The sequence below is a fragment of the Loxodonta africana genome, chromosome 27, assembly GCF_030014295.1.
Source record: "Loxodonta africana isolate mLoxAfr1 chromosome 27, mLoxAfr1.hap2, whole genome shotgun sequence".
In the NCBI taxonomy this organism is placed as follows: domain Eukaryota; kingdom Metazoa; phylum Chordata; class Mammalia; order Proboscidea; family Elephantidae; genus Loxodonta; species Loxodonta africana.
In genome coordinates this window covers 10,045,200-10,065,415 of record NC_087368.1, presented here as the reverse complement: position 1 = coordinate 10,065,415, position 20,216 = coordinate 10,045,200, and the positions used below count along the sequence as shown (strand labels likewise).

At 41.9% G+C, this 20,216-nt stretch overlaps 1 protein-coding gene across 10 annotated transcripts; it reads right to left on the bottom strand.

Moving 5' to 3' along the window:
* Positions 1-206: 206 nt before the first annotated feature.
* On the bottom strand, positions 207-20,202 carry METTL6 (methyltransferase 6, tRNA N3-cytidine). Of its 10 annotated transcripts, XM_064277319.1 has the most exons (8): positions 20,088-20,201; positions 18,726-19,101; positions 17,528-17,662; positions 12,092-12,262; positions 6,877-6,960; positions 4,843-4,984; positions 4,101-4,245; positions 1,120-1,266 (listed from the first exon to the last, which is right to left on the bottom strand). In XM_064277319.1, exons 2-8 carry the CDS (start codon positions 18,948-18,950, stop codon positions 1,230-1,232), a joined length of 939 nt encoding a protein of 312 aa, XP_064133389.1. In that variant the 5' UTR covers positions 18,951-19,101; positions 20,088-20,201; the 3' UTR covers positions 1,120-1,229. The 10 variants fall into 10 exon arrangements, 9 of the variants coding, with proteins under 9 accessions (XP_023395796.1, XP_023395795.1, XP_003420974.1 ...); XM_023540028.2 differs by lacking the exon at positions 4,101-4,245 and having other exon boundaries at positions 207-1,266; positions 18,726-19,098; positions 20,088-20,202; XM_023540027.2 differs by lacking the exon at positions 4,101-4,245 and having other exon boundaries at positions 207-1,266.
* Between the last annotated feature and the right edge of the window lie 14 nt (positions 20,203-20,216).

The window sequence follows — 20,216 nt, the reverse complement described above, 5'->3', positions numbered from 1 at the left end:
CCTGGAGCCAGAAGGATTTATTTCGATTGTTCAGAGCTGCTGTGACTATTACCCAGTCCCCTCCCCACCAAGGGCCCCTTCTCTACAGGTGTGGTTGGGGTGGAAGGGCCCTAGCTTGCAGCATGTGCAGTCCACAACTCAACATACTCAATACTCCCTAAATACATTTCTGCAGAAAGGAAAACATAAAGGCTTATGGGATCAACTTTTGTTCGTAGGCAAACAGAACTTTGATTTTATTTCATAAAGTAAAAGCCATATATGGTGTTCAGTTCAGGAAACAGCTCAACAGAACGATCCCGGGTATTCCCCATTCTCCAACACACCACCAGCTATCTGCTTTTGGCCTCGTCATTTACCACCTAGCCACTGCTTCCTCTTTTCTGGACAGGAAGCTGGGACAGTCCATTCTAATGCCCCTCTCAGTTCTGAAACTCATCTCTAGACATCCACTGTACTGGTGACATGGTATTAGACAGATGGGGGATAGGTGGTGGCCTTCCCCTCCCTCTCCCAGGAACTGGCCCAATTATGGAGGGTCTCAGAATCAGGCAGTGAGGTAAATTCTTGAGCACAGACATAGCAAAACTGGTATTTGTGGTACACTGGTCTTGAAGAGATACATAAGTGAAATGAAGGGGGAGGAAAACAGGCAAATATGAAACACTGGAAAAAGAGAAGAAAAGTGCACATTTTTATCCTATGGGGTAAAAATCCATCAGGATGTGCTATCTTAGGCCATCTGGCCTCACTTCTCACAGGGTTGTCTGACACTCTGCCTCAAGGCACACTTACAGAGTCATTGAACAATGACAGGGCCTCCAAGTCCTGTGGGGCCCTTATTCTTTTCTTCATGGAATTTCACAGTCCAACAACACGGCTAACTTGTGTTATACCATAATGCTTTCTTCCCTTTTTAGGCCTTGCAATTTTATTTGCACGAACATACAACTTTTTCACACAAAAATGATATATGCTCATTTAAAAAACCATTAAAATATAAAAACATACAAAGTAAAAAGACTGATTTTAAACTGCTTCTTCAAATGGAGGCACAAGCGTCTACTTCGTGAAAGATCAGGACTTGTGACTCAGGGCCAGGGCCTGGGGAGGTGGGTGCTGGGTGCTTTGGAGGCTTCCGGAATTTGCTCTGGAGGAAAACTCTGGGCACACATAGGCCTTCTTTTTTATTCACAGTCTCTCGAAACACATACTCGTTTATCACTTCTTCATAACCTGTGTCCGTGAAGAGCTGAGCCAGGAATTCTGGAAGACAAGCAGGTCAACAGTGCTCAGAATCTTAATGACGGGACGTTTGCCCTGCAGTGGGTAAGGGGGGGTAGAGGGCTGAGACTGAGATATATACATACATACATTCATATATATAAATGTAATAGAAATTTCAAAGCTACGATTTAAAGGTTTTGTTTTTTTGGAGCCAGAAACTAACACTCCTATTACTTACAAGTAGAAATCTCTAATTAAACACAATTTAATCAGAAACATTTAAGGACAAAGTGGAGTGTGTGCATCTTGCCCTATTATAAGCCCCAAATACTAAAGTCTGAGTAAAAAGAAATAAAATTTCTAAACTGGCTTTATTTACACAAGGTCTGCATAGGCTCAATTTGTTTACACCGAGGACCTCATTTATCCTAATACAGAGGAGGAAAATCTGTGACCAGAGTGGAAAAACGTCACCTGGTGGTGTTATACCCAAAGTAAACTTTAACTCAAATAATGCCTCACTATGTTTCATGTCTGCGTTAAACTTGGGTGCTGGGTACGCGTGAACCAAAACAAACAGACTAACAGCTATGTGGCACAGACAGACTCTTCCTGAGTCCATTACTCCAAAGAATGTGCTTTGAAGTGCTTTGCAGATCTCATTGTATCTTCTCAATTATTTACTATTGATTTAATCATATTTTATGAATCAGAAACATTAAAACATATTTTTAATTTTCATCTGACATTTTTAAGATCTTGCAGTCTTAATGGCAATCAAGAAATAAAAATGTTTGCAAAAACAGAGCTTAAGAAGGTCCATATTATTAGGTAGACGTAAAACTAATGTTCAAAAGACCTAAAAGGTTCTGAAACAGTGTTAGGCATTGAGATGATTTTCTTTTTTTGTTGTTGCTGCTGTTTTTTAAATTTTATTGTGTTTTAGGTGAAAGTTTACAGTGCAGATTAGTTTTTCATTCAAAAATTTTATCCACAAATTGCTTTGTGACATTAGTTGCCATCCCAGCAATGTGTCTGCACTTTCCCCCTTTCACTTTCCACCCTGGGTTCTCTGTGTCCATTGGTCCCATAAATGGTTTTTCTTAACTGCCTTACCACTACTCTATAACAAATCTGTGTATTTAAAAATCAATCCAAAAGGCCCCAAAACAGTTAAATGGGGAAAAGACAGTCTTTTTAACAAATGCTGCTGGCATAACTGGATATCCATCTGCAAAAAAATGAAACAAGACCCATACATACCTCACTTCATGCACAAAAACTAACTCAAAATGGATCAAAGACCGAAATATAAAATCTAAAACGATAAAGATCATGGAAGAAAAAATAGGGACAACATTAAGAGCCCTAATACATGGCATAAACAGTATAGAAACCATAATAAAGAACGTAGAAGAAAAACTAGACAACTGGGAGCTCCTAAAAATCAAACACTTATGCTCGTCTAAAGACTTCACCAAAAGAGTAAAAAGACCACCTACAGACTGGGAAAAAGTTTTTAGCTATGACACTTCTGAGCAGCACCTGATCTCTCAAATCTACATAATACTGCAAAAACTCAACTGCAAAAAGACAAATACCCCAATGAAAAAATGGGCAAAAGATATGAATACACACTTCACTAAAAAAGACATTCAGGTAGCTAACAGATATATGAGGAAATGTTCACGATCGTTAGCCATTAAAGAAATGCAGATCAAAACTACAATGAGATTTCATCTCACTCCAACAAGGCTGGCATTAATCCAAAAAACACAAAATAAGAAATACTGGAGAGGTTGTGGAGAGATTGGAACACTTCTACACTGCTGGCGGGAATGTCAAATGGTACAACCACTTTAGAAATCGATTTGGCGCTTCCTTAAAAAGCTAGAAATAGAACTACCATACGATCCAGCAATCCCACTCCTTGGAATATATCCTAGAGAAATAAGAGCCTTTACACGAACAGATATATGCACACCCATGTTTACTGCAGCACTGTTTACAATAGCAAAAAACATGGAAACAACCAAGGTGCCCATCAACGGATGAATGGATAAATAAATTTTGGTATACTCACACAATGGAATACTACACATCGATAAAGAACAGTGAGGAATCTGTGAAACATTTCATAACATGGAGGAACCTGGAAGGCATTATGCTGAGTGAAATTAGTCAGTTGCAAAAGGACAAATACTGTATAAGACCACTATTATAAGAACTTGAGAAACAGTTTAAACTGAGAAGAAAACATTCTTTTGTGGTTACAAGAGGGGGGCGGGAAGGAGGGTGGGAGAGTGGTATTCACTAATTAGATAGTAGATAAGAACTACTTTAGGTGAAGGGAAATACAGCACACAGTACAGGAGAGGTCAGCACAATTGGACTAAACCAAAGGCAAAGAAGTTTCCTGAATAAACTGAATGCTTCGAAGCCCAGCATAGCAGGGGCAGGGGTCTGGGAACCATGGTTTCAGGGGACATCTAAGTCAATTGGCATAATAAAATTCTGCATCCCACTTTGAAGTGTGGCTTCTGGGGTCTTAAACACTAGCAAGCAGCCACCTAAGATGCATCAATTGGTCTCAACCCACCTGGATCAAAGGAGAATGAAGAACATCAAGGACACAAGGTGATTACGAGCCCAAGAGACAAGAAGGGGCTGCATGAACCAGAGACTACATCAGCCTGAGACCAGAAGAACTAGATGGTGCCTGGCTACAACTGATGACCGCCCTGACAGGGAACACAACAGAGAACCCCTGAGGGAGCCGGAGAGCAGTGGGATGCAGACCCCAAATTCTCATAAGACCAGACTTGATGGTCTGACTAAGACTGGAAGGACCCCGGTGGTCATGGCCCCCAGACCTTCTGTTGCCCCAGGACAGGATCCATTCCCAAAGCCAACTCATCAGACACGGATTGGACTGGACAATGGGTTGGAGAGGGATGCTGGTGATGAGTGAGCTTCTTGGATCAGGTGGACACTTGAGACTATGTTGGCATCTCCTGCCTGGAGGGGAGATGAGAGGGTAGAGGGGGTTAGAAGCTGGCGAAAAGGACATGAAAAGAGAGAGTGGAGGGAGAGAGCAGGCTGTCTCATTAGGGGGAGAGTAATTGGGAGTGTGTAGCAAGGTGTATACCAGTTTTTGTGTGAGAGACTGACTTGATTTGTAAACTTTCACTTAAAGCACAATAAAAATTATTTCAAAAAAAAATCAATCCAATCGCATTTATAGAAAAAGGGTTCTTACCTTTGTGAATTGGGAAAGTAATCTGAGGGTGTGACACTTAACGTCCTACATGCTTCATTCCTTACTGAACAGTGAGGTTCCTGCACTGCCCTCCCCGCTTCCCCAGCACAGTTCTCAGCAGAGCATCTGTACGGCGGGTCAGAGTCTGTCCACCCACCAGGTTCCCTAACTGACACTGTTGCCCAGAGGAAGCTTGTGAGAGCCTCCAGGCAGGGGCCACACTTGTGTTGTCCCAGAGCACTGGGGAGCTGGTTCCAAGGTCCCGTGCGCGTGTGCTAAGGACAGCGCAGTGACAACGCAACCGAGGAAATGGAAATAAAGAATAAAACATATTCTGGTGAGTCCATTCATCTTACCATCAGTAAAAAAATAGGATCTGGTTCCATCCTGTCTAACATAGAAGTTTTCTCCAAGCTTGCTGCCAGCTTTAAACCTAAGCATAGCATGATCATACAGTCCATAGTCACGAAATAAGACACATTTGCCTGGTTTTAATACCTACAAAACAAAAGCAAATTGCAGGTTAACTATGGGCAATCTTGTCAAGTGAAGCTTACTATAAAATAAAATTTTATTAACTTAGAGAGTAAAATAACTTAGAATTTGTGATTATGAAAGGGGCCATATACTTAGGAAGGATCTGCTAATCAAAGCCCACGGAGATGGTGAAGGACCGCGCAGCATTTTGTCCCATTATACATAGGATCGCCCTGAGTCAGAGCCGACTTAATGACAACTAACAACAGAAATCAAAGGAATAAGTAAGGCTTGGCATGGACCCAATAACCTTGGAAAGACATTTCTTGAGCACCGCCAGGAGCACTCTAGAAGGTTCAGTGTCATTCCACTAAAATGCTAAAGACAATAAATGAAAAAACCTAATCCTCATTAAAGCACATTCAGGGACCTCTATATGGCAAAACATTCTTTCAGCATTTTATCAGCCTTCTCGTAGTAGGTGATCCTGTATCAAACTTCCTCTTTAAAAAACTATTAGGTAATTCTGCTTTTTACTGATTTGGGCTGTTTTCCTCATTCTGAGTCTCAGCTATGGTTTCACTATATGTGGCTACAATCATGTATAGCTCACTCACTATGCTAATAACTAATATACGCCTGACACTCTACAGCTTACCAGACATTTTCTCATCAAATCTTCACCACAATTCTAGAAGACAGGAAGGACGGCAATTGTTATCCTCATGGGGGATAAGGAAATTGACAGTGGAAGACGTGAAATGATTTGCCCATGATCACTCTCTAGCTACTATGTGAGAGTCAGCACTCACACTTAGGTGAAAAGGTCTCACTGTAGAATCAGGTCGCTCCTTCACACTACTGACGAGAAAAAAGCAGCTCAGAGGGGACAGGTAACTTCGAGTGGACCTCGTGTATGAAGAGAAGTGGGTCCTCAGGCCAGAGGGCAGTAATTTAGGAAGGGGTCAGTGTCAGCACCAAGTGGTGAGCCCATGGCAGTGCCTTTCGGAGATAAGATGTCAGAAGAGAAGGCGTTTCAAAGCTCAGAAGGTAAGATAAGCAGTACAGCACGTGTGACTGCTCCATCTTACATAGCAAAGGGTCACGTGCTTCGCAAAATGAAAAGTGGTGTGCATTGTGAAACTGGCTTTTTACATGAGAATTCTTTCAAATTGTGTCCCATACCAATGAAAGGGAGTTTCAAAGGAGGAATTCATTTTATTAAATCTTGTAATTCTGACTCATCAACAAGATGATTTTGAAAATATTTACTTCAAAATGGACATGTGTCACTTATCGTAATAATTTTTTTCTCCTTTGAAAAAGCACGTGCTGTGCTGTGAACTTTTCCAAATGCAGTTTGGGGTACGCTTCCTCTTTCTGAACAGAACGTGGACATGTGGTCCACAATGCCTCCGTGCGTGCTAGCACATTGCCTCACTTAGCTGATTCCTGTCGATACCGGCAGGCGTTTTAAAGGGAGTCAGGAAAGAGCCTGGTGGGTAAAAACAATTTTACTTGTTCAGAAACGCTGTTTTAAAATGTGAACAACTGAGAAGGGAACATTCTGAAATCGATTTAGCTCACATGAGAAAAACTTACTCTTCACTTTAGAAGGAGGGAAAGGCTGCGTGGATAGTGGAAAGAACACTCACTCAGGAATTAGGAAATCTTGATTCAACTCTCAGGTCTTCCATTAACTAGTTGAAGGACCTTTAGCAAGTAATTTTGTCCCTCTGAATCTGCTTTCTTGTCTGTAAAACAATGAGACTAATGCCTTCTCTGACCATGGCGCTGTTATCGTTTAGCAGGCATTTTCCAGTGTCACGTCCTTTCATTCTCTGACAACCCCAAGAAGCGGGTAGATTATGCCCACTTTACAATAAGTAAGGCTCAGAGTAAAAAGAACTTGCCTGAGGTCTCAAGGCAAATTGGTGGAATTGGGAAGATGAAAATCCAGGTCTTCCGATGGCAAATGCAGTCTGTTCTTCACCATTCTATTCCAAAAACCCGAGAGTTCAACTTTAAAGTTGTCTTCCAGTTTAAAATTTGACTGTTATTTAGCTTCTCTAGTCAAGATCTGGAGAAAATTAGAACTGTGTTACAACCGCCTATTACCGTGGCTGTTTGTGCCAGGCTTCAGAGCTGCCCACAGGGTATCTTATTGTCAGAGGCTGAGAGACTGACTCTCCCTTGTGTAATTTCCTGATGAAGCACATGATGTCAAATTAATGAACCGGTCACTATGACAACAGAGAAAAGGTAGTCAGACTGGTGCTGTAAACTCGTTCCAGATCAGCTGAAAAGAGATTTCTAGTGGGGAGCAAAAGCAGGAGGACTGCTGAAATGGAATTTGTTATGGAAGAAAGGTTACAACAGGGGCCGAGTACAGCCTGAGGCAGCTCAATTCAATCTTAAAAATATATACGTATAAAAAACATTTCATACCTACTAACATATACTTAACACGTTTCTGTTTATAGGAAGTTCAAGAAAAAGTGAAATGATTTCACAGATCAGAACAGTGGGCACCTGGGGCCTGGGGTGGGAGAGCACCGGGAAGCCTGCAGGGATGCCAGAACCTATACGGAGGTGGTGTTTACATGAGTGTATGGACGTGCAAAAACGCATCTAATGGAACACTTGGGATTTAGCTGCTTATAACATATATGTTAAACCTCAGGAAAATGTAAAACTATATGTAACGTAAGATGTGAATTATGAACGGAACCCGCCACTCAGCTTAAGAACTAGAGTATTACCGATACTGTTGCATGTCTCTGCATGCTCCTCACCCGTAGCATCCCTCTGCCTTCCCCTAGAACACGGGTCCCTAATCCAGAGTCCTAATCACAGTCCCTAGAGAAGGACATCATGCTAAGTAGAGGGTCAGTGAAAAAGAGGAAGACCCTCAATGAGACGGACTGACACAGCGGCCGCAACAACGGGCTCAAACACAGCAACGACTGTGAGGATGGCGCAGGGCCGGGCAGTGTTTGGTTGGGTTGTACACAGGGTTGCTACGAGTCAGAAACAACCAGGCAGCACCTAGCAGCAACCTAAAAACAATCTAGAGAGTCCCAAGACCCAAAGGGTCTAAGATTAGAATTTAGGGAGACTGTTAACTTAGGTAGGAAAAAAGTTCCCCCTTTAGTTTCACTCCTCTCTAAAGGGAATCTAGCACTCCTTCCATGATAAATGCAGACGGTAAAACATTTCCTCACTAACAGAAGTCATGAAGTGTTTTCACCTCATGGTGCAGTGGTTGGAGACACCTCAATTTACATTCATCACCACTCCCAAATCATGGTTATTTATTAGACTTATCACTAAATCTTGATAAAAGGTGTATTAATAAAAAGGTATATTTACTTCTCATTTATAACAAATTTGTTACCTTATTTCAATATCATTTGCCCTTGTAATCCCAGGTTTATTTCAGGCCATTGAAAGCATTCTGAGAAGGGATCCGTGAGCTTCATAGCCTAGCAAGAGGGTGAATGGCACAATTGTGGTACGAAGCCCTGCCCTAGAGATCTACCGGCCTGGATTTGTATTATCAGTCCACTGCTTTTTTGGGGGGGGGGGGGGCAGTGGAGGTTGGCCCCAAAATGGTATCATGCTGTAAGTAGTCTTCAGCAACTTGCTTTTCAAAAATCAGTCCGTGTTCTTGTGTGCAGCTGAGGTCATTCTCTCTCAGTGCTTTAACCATTCTACTGCATGAACACAGCACACTTTATGGATCCTCTATCAGTGGGACTTTTGAGTTACTTTCAATTTTTTGGTGTTATAAACACTGCTGTCATAAACACTCTTCCATATGTCTCATGGTGCATGTGGGTAAGAGTGTCTTTAGGAAATATATGTAGGAGTGGAAGCCTGGTTCATATTAATGAAAGTGATCAGCTCTGTAAAATAATGTCAGATTGATTTCCCAAGTGGTTATACCAGTTTATATTCCACCAGAAAAGTATATGGGATCCTACAGGCCCCTATCCTCACCAGTACTTGGCTTTGTCAGATTTCTTAATTTTGTTCATCTAATAAATTACTTTGCCATACCTGGGCTCTCTGCTATAAACCGACTAATCAAGTCTGCCCATTTTTTTAAATGAGTTGTCTTTCTTACTGATACACAGGAATTCTTCATATATTCCGGGTATTAATCTTTCGTCAGTTGTACAGCTTGTAAAAGTGCGTAAATTTCTTTTCGCAACTTGCCTTTTTAATTTCTTTATATTATGTTGTCTTTTGAAGAACAGAAACTCTTGATTTTAGAACAGTTAATCATCTTTATGTTTGGAATGCTTTGGGTCTTTGAGAAAATTTACCCCCTAAAGAAGTTATAAAGATTTCTCCTATATTTTCTTTTGCAAGTTTCAAAATTTTCTCTTTTCATCTGAGTCTTTAGTTTACCTGAGAATGACATGCAGGTCTATTTCTAAGCTCTCATCTATCTCCCAATCCTCCGTAATTCCTGAAACCTTTCGTCAGTGAAATCACTGGTATCCACAACCCCTTCAGAATGTTCCCTTCACATTCCTGTTCCAACAGAAACCTGGCTATCCCCTGAGGACAGTGTTTTCTCTGCAATCTCTCAAGTTATGGCTGTTTTCTTCCACGAACCTTGTACCGTTGGGCCTGAATGGGGGCTGGTGTTCTCCTTGCTTCCCTCAGCTCTGAATCTCTTTCATCAGGTTACATCATCCACCATTCCTTCTCATTACCATCATCTATCAGTTCCAGGGTCATTTCTTTCCATTTCATGATGAGTTTACCTTCTGGCTCGCTGTTCTATCATCAGTGCTACTCCATTCTTAATTCTGGGCAAGTTCAATACACAAGTGCACTGTCCTTCCAGACACGCTGGTCTCTTTATGATTTGAGTTTCTCTCTTCAAAAGATTGTGTCCTCCACCCTTCAATCACGGTCACATCCTAGACTTTGCCAACACTAATAAGTATAACCCCTCCATACTCTCAATGCCATGCAAGTTACTCTCTGACTACCCTTCCACCCTTCCAGCTTTCTCTCTGTAGTTCCCCACCTTTAATAATCCTTCACACTCACGTGGACCTCCAAATCACTGACCCTACCATCTCTCCCCTGATGACCTCCGTGATGGTTAGTTTTAGGTGTCAACTTTGCTAAGCTACAATACCCAGTTAATCAAACACCAATCTAGGTGTTGCTGTGAAGGTGTTTGGTAGACGTGGTTAACATCTGCAACCACTCGACTTTAAACGACTACCCTTGATAATGTGGGTAGGCGTCGTCCAGTCAGCTGAAGGCTTTAAGAGCAAAAACTGAGGTCCCCTGGGAAAGAAGAAATTCTGTTTCAGGAGCACAGCATCAAATCCTGCCTGAGTTTCCAGCCTGCTGGCCTGCCCTACATATTTCAGGCTTGCCAACCTCCGCAACTACATGAGCCAATTCCTTAAAATCGATCAATCTCTCCCTTTACACACACAAACGCACACATTCATACCTGTATGCATATATATGACACACGTACACCCTCTATTGGTTGTTTCTCTGGAAAACCCTGACTGATACACTCTTCCGTCTCTACCCAGCTTAAGTATCATGCCCCTTTGTGGGTTCTGTCGGTTCTGATCTGCTCAGATATTAGGGGCAGGAAGAGAGAAAGTAAGAAGAAACCTCTCCAAACTTCACAAGCAGAGGGCTAAAACCTGTGTGGTAATATATGAATTACCAAACAGCAGTATTTTAAGTAAGAATAATTACCCAATAGGTTTCTGGTGTCTGGGAATTTCTACCTCAGTACTTACTTTAAAACAAAACCAGGGGTAAATTTTGATGTATAGCTAGCTCTAAATACAACAGAAGCTCTTTTAACCAACATCTACTTTTTCTACTTGCTGCATGCTCTGCTCTCCCTCTGTAAGGCAGGACTGAAGCCCACGAACATTTGAACATTTGAAGGTCGTAGGCTTTCTAGATCACGCACGCTTATAACTTGGTGACCCCCACCCTCCATGAACTGCATGCTCACCATGAGTCACTTGGGTTTGCTCCCAAACCTACTTACGCTAGCTGTACTTTGTTTTATAATTAATTATAAACTTTATTAAGAGAGTATATAAACAATAAAATATAAATGTGAATAGAAAGCATTTTCATTTTCTATGAAAAGTAAATTGAACTCTTTCCTTGATAAAGAAGGACTGAACAAAGTGCTGTTTAATTAGGCGCAAGAGAGTCAACTATAAAAGTCTCGGTCAAATCATAAAGGACTCTGCCCCCTGATTACTTTCCAATCGTCTTTAAGTTCTTGCTCCATTTTAAAGAGACCAAAACTACATCATGTGTGTGGTTATGTATGAAAGATCATCAGTGGTCTCATATCCAAGGAAAAGGACTTAGTCTTAGTCAAAAAAGTGATGAATGAACATTTGCTCATGTATTTTAAGTTATAATAAAATGTTTAAGATAAGAATGTACCATTTTTAAGAACTTCTTGGTTTAGCTGGTTTTTTAATTAACTGACACTGTTACCAACTGTTTGTGTAAATAAGGGGGCTTCTGCTGTGGCTTACAGAACCCCCTCGCACACATGATTTCGCCTGCGTCTCACAACCACCCTGTGAGAGGTACCACCAGTTTACAGACAAGGAAACTGTGGCTCAGAGATGGAAGCTGAGGGGGCTTATCACAAGACTAAAGAGTGAAGCTTTACTTCCTGTGTGCTAAGGCAGCCTCCTGGTGGCCACAGCAGTTTGGGTTCTCCCCACTCCAATAACAACAATGATGGCAGTAACAATAACCATAACAACAGCTGTAATGATTGACTTTTAATCAGCACTTACCATGTTCTAGGTGTTGTGCTAGCCCTTTACACATATGTCATTTAATCTTGCAAAACTCTATGATCTAGGTATTATTATCTCAATAATAAGCTGGCCAAGCTCTGAAAAGCAGCCCTGGCCACTGCACAGACCAGCATTTAGGGTGGACCTTTCGTGCCCTTTCCACACGCTGACTGCACAGCCTACCTGGTGAGAATGGCAGGACTCTGTGACTCTACACAGAACATAAGCCTCGGAAGGAAGAGAAGCAAAAGGATTGGGAGGGCCAATCCTCAAGTGCAAGCCCCAAATTACTTACCTTGTAAACATTTTGTAAGACAAGCTGCATCCTGTCAGGGTGAATAGCTGAGAGCACAAATATCAACATGACGACATCCACAGACTCTGAGGGCACATGTTCCAGAAGGTCATCTTTAGTCAGATCACACTGGAATACCTTGCATCTTTCTGTGTTATATGAAGGATTTTGCTAGAGAGAGGGAAAAAAAACACAAAAGAATTTTAGTCTAACAACCATGTCGATATACAAAAATAGAGCATCAAAAAACTCACTGCCGTCGAGTCAATTCCGACTCATAGTGACCTTACAAGACAGGGCAGACCTGCCCGTTAGAGTTTCCAAGGAGCATCTGGCGGATGTGAACTACAGGCCTGTCGGTTAGCAGCCGTAGCACTCAACCACTACACCGCCAGGGTTTCCAGAGCATCAAAAGGAGACCCCATTTCCACTTGCGTACTGCTGCACAGAAATGAATGCTTGCTTTGTTGCTGGGTAAAACTGAGTACTGAACCATTCTCATACAAAGCATGTAATATCTGCTATTGCTACAAGTGGTAAGATTTCATCTCAACAAATCATTTTTAACTGGGGAGAGAATATAGTCTATCACGTACTCAAAACTTAGCCTTTTAGAATCCTGTATTTCCAAAGAGATGATAATCCACGGGAGGCCTCTGCCTCCTTAACCCACCTCTGAACCGTCCAGGATATGCCCCAATCCTATGAGAAGCCCTTATAACTCCGCTTACTGAGATGTTCCCACGATATGCTTAGGGAGTTCTAGGGTATATTTTTCCTTGCTGCAACAAGCTAAACAAGCCTAATGTTTTTGACTACAAGTGGATTCCTGGTGCATTCCGTTTGGTGAGCTTTGACACACGTATAAGAGTATTATAAAGAAAAACATTAAACTTTTCTTTAATGTAAATGATAGTGATAAACAAGATATTGGATGGAAAGCGTCAATATTGAAAAGATGTCATTTCTCTGCTCTGACAGGGAACACAACAGAGGGTCCCAGACAGAGATGGAGAAAAATGTAGAACAAAATTCTAACTCACAAAAAAATAAAAAACCAGACTTACTGGTCTGACAGAGACTGGAGAAACCCCAAGAGTATGGCCCCCAGACACCCTTACAGCTCAGTCGTGAAGTCACTCCTGAGCCAAAGATTAGACAGGCCCATAAAATAAAACAAGACTAAATGGGCACACCAGCCCAGGGGCATGGACGAGAAGGCAGGAGGGGACAGGAAAGCTGGTTATGGGGAACCCAACGTCAAGAAGAGGAGAGTGTTGACATATAGTTGGCAACCAATGTCACAAAACAATATGTGTATTGTTTAATGAGAAACGTGTTTGCTCTGTAAACCTTCACCTAAAGATTAAAAAAAAGATGTCATTTCTACCCATAATTCTACCGATAAATCCAACGCAATCTCAGTTGAATCCCAACAGAGATTCAAAGTTGACAGGGTGGACAATTTATCTGAAAGAGAAAATCTTTAGGAATAGTCAAGTCAAATTTTAAAATGAAGAACAAAGAAGGGGGAGGTACCCTACCAGACATCAAAACATTACAAAATGTAGTATTGTAACAATGTGGTTTGGGAATGTGACAAAAAGATCACTGGGACAGAATAAAAAGTCTGGAAACGACCCATGCACGTATAGGAGGAAACCCTGGTGGCACTGTGGTTAAAAGCTACGACTGCTAACCGAATGGCTGGCAGTCTGAATCCACCATGTGCTCCCTGGAAACCCTCTGGGGCTGTGCTATTCTGTCCTACAGGGTCACTAGGAGTTGAAATCGACTTGACAGCAATGGGTTTGGTTTTTGGTTTTATATATAGAAATTTAGCATTATATGTGATGAAAAACAGGTGACAAATGTAACATTTAGATTAAAAAGTAGATAAAAGTGACAATTATCAGTGAGGGAAAATGGGCTTCTCATTCAATTTATTATGTTCAGACAACTAGCTACCCATCTGGAAAACTCATTAAGAAATAAGAATTCCAGATGAATCAAAGGAATTCCAGATTTACTTCAGAAACGCAAACCAGTTCATCGGTTGCCATGACTCCGACTCGTGGTGATCCCCTCTGTGTCAGAGTAGAACTGTGCTCTACAGGGTTTTCAGTGGCTGATTTTTTTGGAAGTAGACTGCTAGATCTTTCTTCCAAGGCATTTCTGGATGGACTTGAAGCACCAGCGACTGAGTTTGTTAACCTTCTGCACCACCCAGGGACTTGGGGGTGTAGAGGAAGTGGAAAGACATAGTCTCTCATCCTCACAAAAAGAAAAAAGCTAGACAGACAGCCCGGTAAGGAACCCACCAGCAAGCACTAAGGCCACAGGACAAATGGCAATCCCAAAATCTGCAGAGAGACAGGAGCTAAGCACTGGCTTACCTGAGGCAGAAGCCTCCTGCCTGGGAAGATTACATTAGAAATTTGACAAAGTTCTGGAGGCCGAATGTGGGCTAGCCGTGAGTGTGAAGGTACCTCAGGAGCTCCTGGAGACAAAGTCTCAGGATGTTCCCATGTTTTGCAGGTGTTTTCTCCAGGAAGTCCACCAGGCTCACAGGGAGGGTGGTGAGATTCTGGAGCTCTTCTTGGTGTTGGCCTGTCTCCTAATCTCCCATAAGGAAGAAGAAGTTTAGGCTTAATCCACAGGGGAAAGATTGTCTGAGGCCTGTAGCCTAAGGGCACTGGTGGCATACCGCTGCAGGTGGGGAAAGGAACTACTCTGTCCAGACTCAGCCTTAATCTGCAGGGGGAATGCCTCAAGACCATAAAGAGGACACTGGTGGATATACCCCCACAGCTGGGGAAAGGTGGGCAAGGAGAGAAAAACTCTACTCCTGGAGAAGCAGAAATACTTGAGAAGGCTACACCCCTGAGACCCAGGCTCACTGTGCACTTAAAAACTGGGGCTTGATCAGAGCTTTAGGGAGTGCTCTCCTCCCCTCCATCCCACCACCACACCAGTGTCTCCAGTAATAACAGCAGTGGATTACAGTGGGGAGAGTTGCAAGAGACATACTCTCTCTGGGGAACAGCACAAAGGGAAGACCCTAAGGCAAGAAGGGAGGCAAAAATAAAGTCATTAGAGGAGTATGAAGTCTCTGGTATCCATAGCAACAACAAACCTCAACACTGGTAACTATAGCAACAACAAACTTCAAACAGAGCCCAACTCCTACGTAGATTATTACAAACCCTATTACCTAGTACCCACTGCCCTATGTAACACGTCAGAGCCCTGGTGGCGCAGTGAGTAAGGGCTTGGCTACTAACCAAAAGGTTGGCAGTTCAAATCTACCAGCCACTCCTTGGAAACCCTATGGGGCAGTTTTATTCTGTTCTATAGGGTTGCTATGTAACATGTCAGGCTTTCAACAAAAAAGTACCAGGCATATCAAAAGCCAAGAAAAAAACACTCTGAAGAGAAAAAGCAATCATCAGAACCAGACTCGCATATGACAAAAATGTTGGAACAATCAGACCAGACATTTAAAACCAAAGATTAATATGTTAAAGGCACTAGTGGAAAAGGGAGACAACATACAAGATCAGATAGTAAATTTCAGCAGTGAGATGGAGGCTAGAAGTAAAAGAAACTTTAGTAATAAAGAATGCTTTTGATGGGCTGATAATGCCTAGAAAAGAATCAGTGAATTTGAATATAGAACAATAGAAATTATACAAGCTGAAAATACAAAGAGGAAAAAGTAAAAAGAACAAAACAGAGCATCCAAGAGCTGTGGGACAATACCAAGTGGTATAACATAAATGTTAACTGGACTCCCAGAAGGAAAAAAGAGAGAACGGGATCAAAGAAATTTTAGAGAAATAATGGCTGAAATTTTCCAGATTAAAAAGTATAATAACCAAACTTATAAAAATACATTGATAATTATGTCTAAATTCTTGGGGTAAAGAACTCTTAAACAAGAGATAAAACCTTAGTACCTCAAAAGGAAAAGATTAATAAATTTGACATCATAATTTAAATTCTGTGTAAGAAAGAGATATCATAAACAATTCTGAAAGGGGATAAAAGAAAATCTTTGCAATATATATAACAGAAACAAGAATATACAGGATACATCCGAAGAATAAAAGAGAAAGTGACAACCAAATAGAAAAATGGGCAAAGGTACTACTATAACTTAAGTTCCACACGGGTGGGGATTTTTATCTGTTTTTGTTCACTGCTGAATCTCAGTGCTTAGAACAGTAACTCGCAAATATTAGACTCTCAATAGTTGCTGAATTCATTGAATAAAGAAACTGACAGCCGAAGAAAAACTAATGCTTATTTACAAATGACAAGGTCTTCAACCTCACTCGTAATCAGAGAAAAACAAGTTAAAATACAGAGACAAAATTTTTTTGCCCATAAAATGAGGAAAAATAAAAGCCTGAGAATAATGAATGTTGTTGAGGAAAAGAAGAAAAAAGTAGTTCTCTGTTATTGGCAAGATCTTTTTGGAAGACAACTTGGCCTCGTCTATTAAAATTTAAATGTGCCTTTTCTCCCCCTCTGAGGAATTCTACTCTTCCATTTTTCACCATAGAAAAACTCTTAGACATGTGTTTGGGGGAGCATGTACAATGAGTCACATTAATACTATTTATAAGAGCAAAAAGTTAGAAATAATTTAAATGAATAACAATAGGGTACATGTTAAATTGAGTATGGTATAACCATTCTACGGAGTACTATAACAGGTAAATTAAAAATGTGGTAGATCATACATACGAACATGAAAAACCCTGCAAGACGCAATGTAGAGTGAAGAAAGCAAGTTTCAGTACAATGTGTTAACTTTTTTTTTTTTTAAATTGTCTTTTGGATGCTAAAACTGTAAAAGGTCGATGGGGAAATGGATATTTGCGTGTTGCCAAAGTATCCCCATGTATTTGTTAATGGCACAAAGTTAATATTTTTACAATGACGGAATCAGGCCATTATGACCTTAACCCACTGATCAAAACTAGCATTACTAACAGTGAGATTACCAGACATTACTGCCTCCTGTGTTTCTATATGTACATATAAAAAAAACCAAAAAACCAAACCCGTTGCCATCCAGTCGATTCCGACTCACAGCGACCCTGTAGGACAGAATAGAACTGCCCCATAGAGTTTCCAAGGAGTGTCTGGTGGATTTGAACTGCCAACGTCTTGGTTAGCAGCTGTAGTACTTAGCCACTACACCACCAGGGTTTCCATATGTACATATAATGTACCCAAAAAAACAAAAACCAAGCCCGTTGCTGTCAAGTTGATTCTGACTCACAGAAACAGTAAAATTAAAGCCCATGGTGCTAATAGCTAGTGAGCTCTGGAACAGAGGACTGGAATTGGGCACATGGGTGAAGAGAGGACAAACAAGCCTAAAAAAAGGAGAAGCATAACAGAATACATGGATGGCGCACCAACCTTAACATACTCAACCGCTCTTGGAGAAAAATCACAGGCATAGGCAAAAATGTTCAGATCTTCTTCTAAAAGTGGAAATAAACAGTTCCCAACCCCACAGCCAGCTTCAAGCACAGTAAGTTTTTCATCTTCAAACTGGGGAAGAGAACTCAAAGTTACAATATATTTATACTTGCATAGTGAAGAAATAAACCAAACTAACAGGCGCAGAACATGACACAAGGTCTCTGCTCCCAAAAAATGGACAATAAACAAGTGAACTAATAACTCAAAGCTGATACTGGTACTTCATTTGTCATCTAACTATTCAAGCATTGGGTAGTTTCCTGTGGAGAAAAAACAGCATAACGGCTAATAGAAAAGCTTCTGGGGCTAACTTGCCTGCATTCAAATTCCAACTCTCCATTTGCCCCCCGCAAAGGTCAGCGGTTCAAACCCACCAGCCACTCCTCAGGAGAAAGATGTGGCAGTTTGCTTCCACAGAGATTCACAGCCTTGGAAACCCTATGGAGCAGTTCTACTCTGTCCTTTAGGGTCACTATAAGTCGGAATCGACTCAACAGCAATGGGTTTGATTTTATTCTATTCTTGGGCAAGTCATTTAAATAGCTTTGTGACACAATTTCACCTGTGAGTAGGGATAATAATACCTACCTTACAGAATTATTATAAAGTTAAATGAGAGAACACATGTAAAGGTCTTAGAAAAGGGCCACGGTCAGTGTTCATTAACTTTGGCGTAGTAGTTAAGTGCTACAGCTGCTAACCAAAGGGTCAGCAGTTCAAATCTGCCAGGCGCTCCTTGGAAACTCTATGGGGCAGTTCTACTCTGTCCTATAGGGTCGCTATGCGTTGGAATTGACTTGACGGCAGTGGGTTTGGTTTTTGGTTTTATTATTATTCTAACTCTGTCATGAAAGTCACTCAGTATAAACTTAATGTTTATAATTTTCAGGTTAACTTTAAAGGAATAGAAATAGAAAATACCCATTAAATTCCCTCTCCTGTGTATTATACACCCCAGAAACTGCTGAAACCACTTGAGACCAAACTGTATGTTTCTCTTCAAGGTACACAGCATTTTAACAAGCTTCATAAATTCTCTGCTTCACATTCCTCACATGAATGAAATAAGTCATCACTCTCTATACATTTTAAATGGAGAACAACTCAAATAAGGTGCTAATTATTAGCTCACCTCCCTACATGATCTTAGCTCCTCAAACTCTCTGGTGGTCCAGTGCCTATCTTTGAAGAAATTAGTACTGTTTCTTTTGTAAAACAGGTCCCAGTTCTTCTGAGCTTCTTTTTCCAGTTTTTGCTGTTTAAAATCAGACACCAAAGCTTGGTCTCTTTTTAGTTTCTCCTCTTCTTCAGAGCTGAGCATCCTCGCTTGCAGCCCTTTCCTTTGCAAAGACGCCATCTCATAAGCTGACAGTCGTACACTTAACACTGTTGAAGGTTCTCCATCCCTGCATAGCCTGAGAAATCCATGCTGACACTGCAGACACAGCTCTTCTCAGATGTGTTTCCTCCTGTCAGGTTCCAGCCTCCGGCAGCATGGGATGCTTCTGCTGAAAAAGAATGAGATCCTGGTTAGTGGTTCAGTTCAGATGCAGACTCTACACTAAACTCTGCCTGCTACAGGAGGGGTCACAAAGAAGACAGAGTCTTCGTATAGCACCTATTGCACCCACTTGTTTGTGCTTGCTTGTCCGTGTCTAACACTGCTCCTTAGAACTCAGACCAAAAAAAACCAAACCCACTGCCGTCTAGTCGATTTCCACTCATAGTGACCCTACAGGACAGAGTAGAATTGCCCCATAGCATTAGAACTCAGAAGTGCTTCAATTTAGGACACACCCTGCACCGATATGTCTCCATTAACATAACCGAGAAAACCCTATTCCCAAAAGGAATTACATCCATAGGTCTAGGGGTTAGGATCCCAACACATATTTTGGGGGGATACAACTCAGTCTGCAACAGAGACCAAGAAAAAGTCCCTAACTCCAGAGAGCTTACATTCAGTGGCCGGGACTGTCTCAAGCACCAAACTCTAATTCAAAGCATAATGAGTCAACTATTACAATAAATCTTTAGAGTTCAGAAAAAGGAACTCCGAAAAAATGATTGTCCGTGAAAGGAGTAACTTAAAAACAATCACAACGGTAAACGCTGCAGGAACTGGAAGCGGTCAACGGCCAGACGAAGGGCGGCAATCGTGTCCCAGAGCCTGCAGGATAGACTCCGTTTGGTCTGGGGAGTCGGAGCTCGCCCCGGGTGGCCTGAGTCAGTATGACAAGGTCAGCACTCACAAGGGGCTGTCGCACGAGCCAGGGGGGCGTCGCTTCCCAAGGACTGAGGCCTTCCCAACCCTGTCACGACGCTAAAGGGACAAGAGGCCAGTGACGCGTGGTGGCGGGGTCTTTGGTGTCCCTCTAAGGGCACTCCGGATATTCTAGGCCCCTGCGGGCCCCGATGGCATGCAGAGAGCAGGCCACACTGGCTGTCAGATCTGGGTCAATCTAGTCCGCCGCGCTCTGGGACCCATCCTTACCCGATCCTGGTTTCTCCTGCAGGGGCAGGGCCGGGTCAGACCCCTCAGCCAGGCCCCGCCCTCAGAGGCAGAGCTTGGGAGCAGCCGCCGGGAGCCACGAGCTTGGTCAAGACGGTCTCGAATTGGGAT

What these genes read in the sequence shown, in the direction of transcription:
- METTL6 (XM_023540028.2), bottom strand. Translation starts at nt 18,950, where the DNA reads ATGGCGTCTTTGCAAAGGAAAGGGCTGCAAGCGAGGATGCTCAGCTCT. An exon ending in GAGCGGTTGAGTATGTTAAG is followed by an intron (nt 12,263 to 17,527) that starts GTTGGTGCGCCA and finishes CCCTCTCTCTAG; the next exon opens with CAAAATCCTTCATATAACAC. An exon ending in TCTTACAAAATGTTTACAAG is followed by an intron (nt 6,961 to 12,091) that starts GTAAGTAATTTG and finishes TTTTTGGAATAG; the next exon opens with AATGGTGAAGAACAGACTGC.